An 8549-nucleotide genomic window follows, 5' to 3' on the forward strand; every position below is an offset into this window, starting at 1 on the left:
ACCCTAACCCTAACCTGTTTCTGGGTGTGTATTTTTAAACATGTAAAGCACTTTGTGCTACATATATGTATGAAAAGTGCTTCATAAATAAAGTTTGATTGATTGATTGATTGATAACTTTCTTCCCATATTACATCTTAGGAGCCGTCCAGGACAATTAGTGGTTTTTCTTCCTCGTCTGTTGTGAACACATGCTTTTTTGCAAATTCGCTGAATACTTTTACACTTTTATGGAGTAGCAAAGTGTATATGATGAATTTTTGACATGCAGCAGTTTGAAAATGACCGTAAATTATTACCTTTTTCCATTTTTCTTTTGTATTTTTAAACATGTAGGGTTAGGGTTAGGTGGCACACGCTAACCCTAACCCTAACCTGTTTCTGGGTGTGTATTTTTAAACATGTAAAGCACTTTGTGCTACAAATATGTATGAAAAGTGCTTTATAAGTAAAGTTGGATTGATTGATTGCTAACTTTGTCCCAGTATTACATCTTAGAAGCAGTCCTGTATTTAGGATTTGGAAGGAAAATAAGTGGGTTTTCATCCTTGCCTGTTGTGAACAGATGTTTTTTTGCAAATTCACTGAATACTTTTACACTTTTACCCTCTTATTGATTAGCAAAGTGTTAATGATGAATTTCTGACATGCTGCAGTTTGATAATGACTGTAAATTAGTGCCTTTTTTCATTTTTTTCCCTCCTAGTCTTCTAAAAATTACAAAAGAGAGTCAAAATAATTCAAAATACTGCGACCCAACGAACCCACTCTTCATTAAACTAAATACCTTAAAATTTGTAGATCTAGTTGAGCTAAGGACTTCTCTTATAATGTATAAGGAACAACAACCGTCTTCCTTACTGCATTCAGGAAATGTTTTCACCCAGAGAAAGTCGGTATGAACTCAGGGGAACTTGTATGTTTAAAAAAATAAAGGTAAGGACAAACTTTAGACGTAGATGTGTTTCTGTTAAAGGGGTAAACTTGTGGAATAGTCTCTGTGATGAGCTAAAACTTAGGGGCAATTGATAAATATAAACTATGACCAAGAGCAGCTTCTCCTGTAAATCCTCTATATCACAGGCTTTTGTTGTAATTGATCTCTGTAATACTTTTTATTTTGATTTGTTGTGATGTGATGTAAAAAAGGGTAGGCATCATTTAAGCTACGGCTTCAGTCTACACCTTTTTTGGTTCATTTATTTATATATGCAGTTTAACTGTTGTGCATGTTTTGATTGTCTAATGGACCAAAATAAAATGAACTAACTAACTAAAAGACTCCATGATCTTCTCCATTACTCAGTTAACCTCGTCTGAGATGTTTTGCTCACCTTTACCTGCAGTTTACTGGCCGTCTCCCACCTTTTTGTTTTCTAATGTGTCAAAACAAGCACTTTCTTTTATTTCTTTAGCATTTCCTTCAAATATCCCTCCACTCACGTGTTGACTTCCTATCAGAAACGCGTCCTTGCTGCTGTTTGTGAGCGCGGGACACGTGTCGCGTCAGCGTCTTTGGTCCCTCTCTTAATCCCTCTCTGACTCTGAAGTATGTAAATTGTCAGTGGTTTGCAGAGCAAAGATCGGCCTCCGCCACAGGTTATCTAGTTTATTTAGTGGTCCTTTGTTAACGGGGCCCTGCAAACACAGAGAGATCCTTGGCACCGCCGAGTCTAGACTGATCCCCCCCCCCCAGCTCTCACCTCCTGCCCTGATTACCTGCCAGATCCAACAGAGAGGCCTTTAATATTCACGGAGCAGCGCGGATCTGCATATCAGGCCGGAGAATTAGCTCCCCGTGTTTAGTTTGCCACATACATGCGGGTCATTTGAAATGCGAGCGCCGAGCTAACACTAATATACTCACTTAAGTCTTTCATCACAGCAAAGCTAATGAACTCTCTGGGCTAACGGAGTTTGGGATGAAAGGGTTTAGCAGCGCGGCGCTGATTATGCATCATTACATGTGAGTAAACACCGTCAGAGCTGATGTGGATTAAGAGAGGGACGATCCTGCACCGGAGAGGGAGGACGAGGAGGAAGCAGCTGGAATTCTGCTCAAGTTTCTGCTGGAAAATAATAAATCTCACAATTTTACAGAGGTGTCTTCAGTATTCACATTAATTACTCAGGTAGAAGTATAGATACTAGAGTTTAAAAATACTCCTGTAGAAGTTGAAGTATCAACTCAAGTTTTTTACTCAAGTAAAAGTATAAAAGTACTGGTTTCAAAACTACTTAAAGTATAAAAGTAAAAGTAATGTAAGGGGGAAAAAAGCCATTGAAAATGAATGTATCTTAGTATAATGCAAATATATTAAAGATTCAGCAAGATGTTGAAAATCTCATATATAGAATAAAGTAGAATAAAAATGAACAGGGCATGTCTCCTTATGTACAAAAAAATATATAAATATACGAATGTCAGAAAAATCTACAGCAGAGTGACTGTAGTGGTATAAGTAAAAATACGAAGTATAAAGTGTCAATGCAAAGTGTCGACAGTGGATGTAAACCGTAAAGAAGCATATATGTGTACTATTGAGCATTAACATGTGTTTCAGAGAGCAGCAGATATGATGACTAGTTGTCTATGCCTGTGCTCCTGAGAGAACAACGATAACAGAGGAGGAGCCGGTCAGCAGGGGTCAAGTGCTTGACCCCTACAATGCCTGTATCTCCTTTTCGCTGCAGCAGATCCTGGCATGGTCTGGACTCTGCTGATCAATAGTTGATATGATCAGAGGTGTCTTCAGTATTCACATTCATTACTCAGGTAGAAGTATAGATACTAGAGTTTAAAAATACTCCTGTAGAAGTTGAAGTATCAACTCAAGTTTTTTACTCAAGTAAAAGTATAAAAGTACTGGTTTCAAAACTACTTAAAGTATAAAAGTAAAAGTAATGTAAGGGGGAAAAAAGCCATTAAGGACAAAAGCCATTGAAAATGAATGTATCTTAGTATAATGTAAATATATTAAAGAAGCATATATGTGTACTATTGAGCATTAACATGTGTTAATATAAATATATTAAAGAAGCATATATGTGTACTATTGAGCATTAACATGTGTTTCAGAGAGCAGCAGATATGATGACTAGTTGCCTATAAGTATTGTATTGCAGAGTATTCAAATACTTAAAACATGTCCACCTTCTTGCCCATGTTACCTTTTAAACATCAGTTTACCTGCAGTTTTAGATAGTAATTCATAACCGTACTTTTAAATTATGCGGTTTGTAAAAACTTCTAAAAGAAGCTTGGAACAGGAAACATTATAGATGTTTGGTGTACAAATGTTTAGTTTATTTCAAACTTTACATTCCACTTTAAGAAAAAAAAAACTAAAATTCTCTTTTCAAAAATGCTTAATCAAATAAACTAAACTCAAGGTAAACTGTACTGTACAAATTTTTATAAGTTGGATGCAACTTTTTATTGGTCTTGTTCTTGAGCTGAACTAGTCTCGGTCTTGATAGTCTCTGGTCTTGGTCTCGATTTAGGCGTCTTGACTACAAGTCTAAGTAAAACACATAAACGAGTGTGACACAACTATTAATGTTCTCACGTTAGCAGTGACTCTTGTAATTTACCTAGTATAAAATAAAGTGGGAGTGTCCGATATTTACGCCTTTGAGTGCTTAAAGCAGCTTTCCTGGGATCAAACGTCCTCAGATTAATCCCGTTGTTGCTTCAGATGCTTTTCCTCCGTTTAAATGCCTGTTTTTCTTGCATTATTGCGGTGTCAGAAAGCTGCATAAAAGCCGGCGTCACACCTCCTGCCCTGAGGTTTCACCTCTGCTCCGGAGCAGGGGACAAATGTGACGCGCTGGATTGTGGGAACGCTGCTCTCCGCTCAGCTCCACAGCGCCGCCGGAAACAACAACAAGGCAGAAAACGGGGCCAGAAACGGCTCCTAAAAGCCGTCGCACACATTCCTCCACGTTAATGTGTAAAGATCTGAAGATCTGTCTCTGTAACTGGTTTAATCTCTGGTTTATCTGTTGTTTTGGCCCTCTACAGGGTTGCAGGGTTAGCTTCATTTGTTCTTATAAAGAGAGCAGCCTTTAAAAAAAATAAATAAATAAAATTATATATATATATATATATATATATATATATATATATATATATATATATATATATATATATATATATATATATATATATATATATTAGGGATGGGAGGTATGGACTAAAAAAATTATCACGATAATTTCTGGCATTTATCCCGATAACGATAAAAATGACGATAAAAAAAATACCAATACAAAAACGCCATCAACAGAAAGAGACAGAAGAGAACAGAATTTTTTTGACGGTTTATCGTGAACGGTAAAATATCGCCCATTCCTAGTGCAGATGCAGATGCAGATGCAGATGCAGATGCAGATGCAGATGCTGCTCAGTTCGGTGATGCGTCTGTCCGTTTAAGTCGTCGTGTCGTCCTGCTCTCGTCACCGATTCCTTGCAGAGCCGGGATGGAGAAGTGTGCCGGGAGCCGGGACAGCTGCGAGGTGTGAGCTTAGGACAGCAGCCCTGCTCACGTTCACATTCCACTATCTGAAACAGATCAGCCATGAGAATAAAACCTTCTTGAAGGTTTGAAGCTCTGGGTAAATGATGAGTTTAGCAGATCCATAATATCCTCCAGGTTTTTGTAGTTTATTGGGTAAAAGTGTGTCATTTTGTCCAAAATTGATTTGGATTGGACCTCCCAAACTTATCTTAGATCGTATTGAGAAAGAAATGGACGCTGCATCGTTAGGACCAAAGATGTAAAGGATCAAACAGACTGTTAATGGAATGATGCAAGAAAAGAGATATGGAAGATTTCATCGTTTCATGTTCTCAATGCCAGATTCTCTTTTAAGTTGTGAGGAGAAATATGACATAACTAAAGTGATAAAAGCTTAAATATTACATTTCAAATATTACTTATATTATTATTGAAATGTTTAGTGTGTCCAAAATGTAAATAATTGACTGGTGGAATTAAATATACAAGACAAAATGTGAATTATCTATAGTTGTACAGAAAACTAGAATTCAAATTAGAGTGACTGTATTTTTCATACTTCAGCTTAAATGCTGTATACACTATATGACTGTTAAGGTTATATATATATATATATATATATATAACAATAAAAAACACTTTTCTGAACTTATCAATATGACTCTGTCCTTCACAGGATAAGTAACATGGATCACTGCAAAAACTCTAAATCTTAACAAGAATATTTGTCTTATTTCTAGTTAAAATGTATCATTTTAGTAAAAAAATCTCATTACACTTAAAACAAGACTCATCACTGGAAAAAACAACAATTTTCACCTGTTTCAAGTAAATTTTCACTTGAAATAAGTAGAAAAATCTGCCAGTGGAACAAGATTTATTTGCTTGTAATAAGAAGATAAATCTTGTTCCACTGGCAGATTTTTCTACTTATTTCAAGTGAAAATTTACTTAAAACAGGTGACAATTGTTAAATAACAACTTAATTTTTCTGATAATGACTCTTGTTTTAAGTGTAATGAGATTTCTTTTACTAAAATTAGACATGTTAACTAGAAATAAGAGAAGTATATATTTTTTGCTTGTAATGAGAAGATAAATCTTGTCCCACTGGCAGATTTTTCTACTTATTTCAAGTGAAAATTTACTTGAAACAGGTGAAAATTGTCAAATAAGTTATTTTTCTGGTGATGACTCTAAATGTTGAAATAGCAGTAAAACCACATTCATTGATGAAATTACATAAGGGATGGAAAGGGGGGTGGCAGTTTTACAGGGGGGATGATTTGGACCGTTTTTATTTCAGGGGGGATGATTTGGACCGTTTTTATTTCAGGGGGGATGCCGTCCCCCCTCATCCCCCTCAACTCCAGTACTGTGTATATATAAATAAATAAACTGATTATCAAGCTACTTCCATTGATCTGGTCCCTGGTGGAGTCTCATATCCTGACCTGTGATCCGTCCTCTGACATTCATGTCCAGGTGAAGTTCCCGGGCTTCAGGGCCAGGAGTGTAACGGGTTTACAATAACCACCAGGCTCCAGGTCACACCTCGGCCCGGAGCATGCCAGTTTCCCATGGGACCCCCTGGCCGAGGTGTCGCTCCCACTTCCAGAGCTTCCCAGGACCGGAGGTGAGCGCCGGAGGTGCAACCTCGCACCTCCGGCCACATATATGGATCAGCCGTCCCTCCTCTCCTCATTACCCCGAGCTCCTTCAGCAGAAACAAACCCCTCAGAGACGACAGCAGCAGCAGCCATGGACACATCCTTCTGCTCTCCCCTGCAGCTCCAGGACGACTACTTTATGTTCGAGTCTCTGCTGGACAAGTCCCTGGCCCCTGACTGGGCCTCCGACCCGGGCTATTGCAGCGGCGGCAGCAGCCTGTCTCCCACCTCCTCCGTGGACTCCTTCTGCTTCTCCCCGGCCTCCCTGCAGCTGGCGGGACACCAACAAGACGCCTTGGATAGTTTCCTGTTCCCCAGCCCGGCGGAGCCTCAGGCGGCCTGCCAGAACCAGAACCAGAACGAGACTCCCCTCTGCCCCGAGTTGTCCCCTGCAGCCACGGCCACCACGGCCACCGCCAGGAAGTCCCGGTCCCGGTACCCGGGGAAGAAGCGTCAGACGGCCAGCGAGAGGGAGAAGCTGAGGATGAGGGATCTGACCAAATCCATGCACCACCTGCGCTCGTACCTGCCGCCCTCGGTGGCGCCGGCCGGCCAGAGCCTGACCAAGATCGAGACGCTGCGCCTCACCATCCGCTACATCTCCTACCTGTCGGCCCAGCTGGGGCTGAGCGACGAGGCGCTGGAGCAGAGGAAGCAGGTCCAGACCCCCGGACATCTCCCGCCTCAGCCGGAAGCCCCCTACGCCCCGCAGACGTCCAGCTACGCCCCGCAGACGTCCGGCTGCTACTCCCCGCAGACATCCGGCTGCTACGCCCCGCAGACGTCCGGCTGCTACTCCCCGCAGACGCTCGGCTGCTACTCCCCGCAGACGCCCGGCTGCTACGCCCCGCAGACGTCCAGCATGGAGCACTTACCGTCTCTGCAGCATCCATATCAGGTAGGTTCTGGTCACATGACCCCCCTGTCATTACCCGATTTGAGTCTCACATGCGCAGTCGCGTTATGAATGTAAAATGATGTAATGTTAAAAATGTGTTAGTTTATACCAGTGGTTCCCAAACTGTGTGCCGCGGCACACTGGTGTGCCTTGAGGCAAGTCCAAGTGTGCCGTGGGATTTTGTGACAAACATAGCCTACTGCAATATAGTATACAACTAGACAAAAATAATTATTTTAATTTACTATATACTACTTTGAATGCACTCATTCCATAATACAGAGGCAAACTCTTTATCTAAAAACTATTTTAAAAAATCCTCCTGAAATGGGTGTGTTTGATGAAGCCCAATTTGATAAAGTTTAAATATTTTTGTGAAGTATTTTGTTAATAAATATTTCATGAGTAGAATAGTTGTCTTTGTCATATCTTATTTGGCATTAGTAAATAATGAACTTAACAGATAAACAGATTATATTAGTGATAACACGTGTTATAAGTCTATTTTGCACAATAGGTGTGCCTGGAAATTTTTATTTGTCCTTTGGTGTGCCTTGGGCACAGAAAGTTTGGGAACCACTGGTTTATACCATTCCCAACTGAAAAAATATGAACATATCTGTGCATCTCTCTCTATATATGATCATATCTAAACACACACACTATATATATTTTTATTGTCTACATTTTGGGGGTAATATTAAACTAATGAAAATGGTGTTTCTTCTCATTCATCATTAGTAATATCAAAGGGAACTTTTACTTATTTCATTAAAATTCAGACCAAATAGGAAAGGCAACCATGTAAATAATAATATCCCTAACTTATTGTGAGTAGTGTAAATCAAAACAAGTGTGTGTTTAGATCTTGTCTATCAAGTCTGGCGACGTAACTGTGGTTTGTCCAAGCGACTGCACATGTGTGACTCAAATCCCCCCCACCGCTGTACCTGAGCCTCACAGGGAACTGCTTCCCCTCCCGTCACCTAACACGGTCCTCATGGTGTCTCTGTTCTCTCTCTTCCCAGATGTCTGCAGGACTTTGCCTCAGCAGCGAGCCTGAGCAGAGCTGGACGCCCCAGCAGCAAACACACACCTTCACCTTCCCTGGACGCTGTTGAGAGACTTTAAGATCTGCTGCTCCCCGCAGCACCGACCTCCGACCCCCGGGCAGTCACGCACAAATCCTGTCCTTCTGTCTGATATTGTACATAGCTGATATTGTATTTATTAAGCTTTTATATTTGCTAACTTAATAAACTTTATTTATCATGAATCACCTGTGTTGGTTTCCCTGCAGCTGAATGCACACATAAGTATTTACATTCATTCCTCAGGTAGAAGTATAGATACTAGAGTTTAAAAATACTCCTGTAGAAGTTGAAGTATCAACTCAAGTTTTTTACTCAAGTAAAAGTATAAAAGTACTGGTTTCAAAACTACTTAAAGTATAAAAGTAAA

At 40.1% G+C, this 8549-nt stretch overlaps 1 protein-coding gene across 1 annotated transcript; it reads left to right on the forward strand.

The window, feature by feature from the left end:
* The first annotated feature begins 6281 nt into the window (after positions 1-6281).
* On the forward strand, positions 6282-8209 carry LOC133456781 (mesoderm posterior protein 1-like). The gene is made up of 2 exons (XM_061735375.1): positions 6282-7088; positions 8117-8209. The coding sequence occupies exons 1-2, from the start codon at positions 6282-6284 to the stop codon at positions 8207-8209; spliced, it is 900 nt and encodes a 299-aa protein (XP_061591359.1).
* Positions 8210-8549: the final 340 nt, after the last annotated feature.

Source organism: Cololabis saira, chromosome 2 (assembly GCF_033807715.1).
Source record: "Cololabis saira isolate AMF1-May2022 chromosome 2, fColSai1.1, whole genome shotgun sequence".
Taxonomy (NCBI): Eukaryota; Metazoa; Chordata; class Actinopteri; order Beloniformes; family Belonidae; genus Cololabis; species Cololabis saira.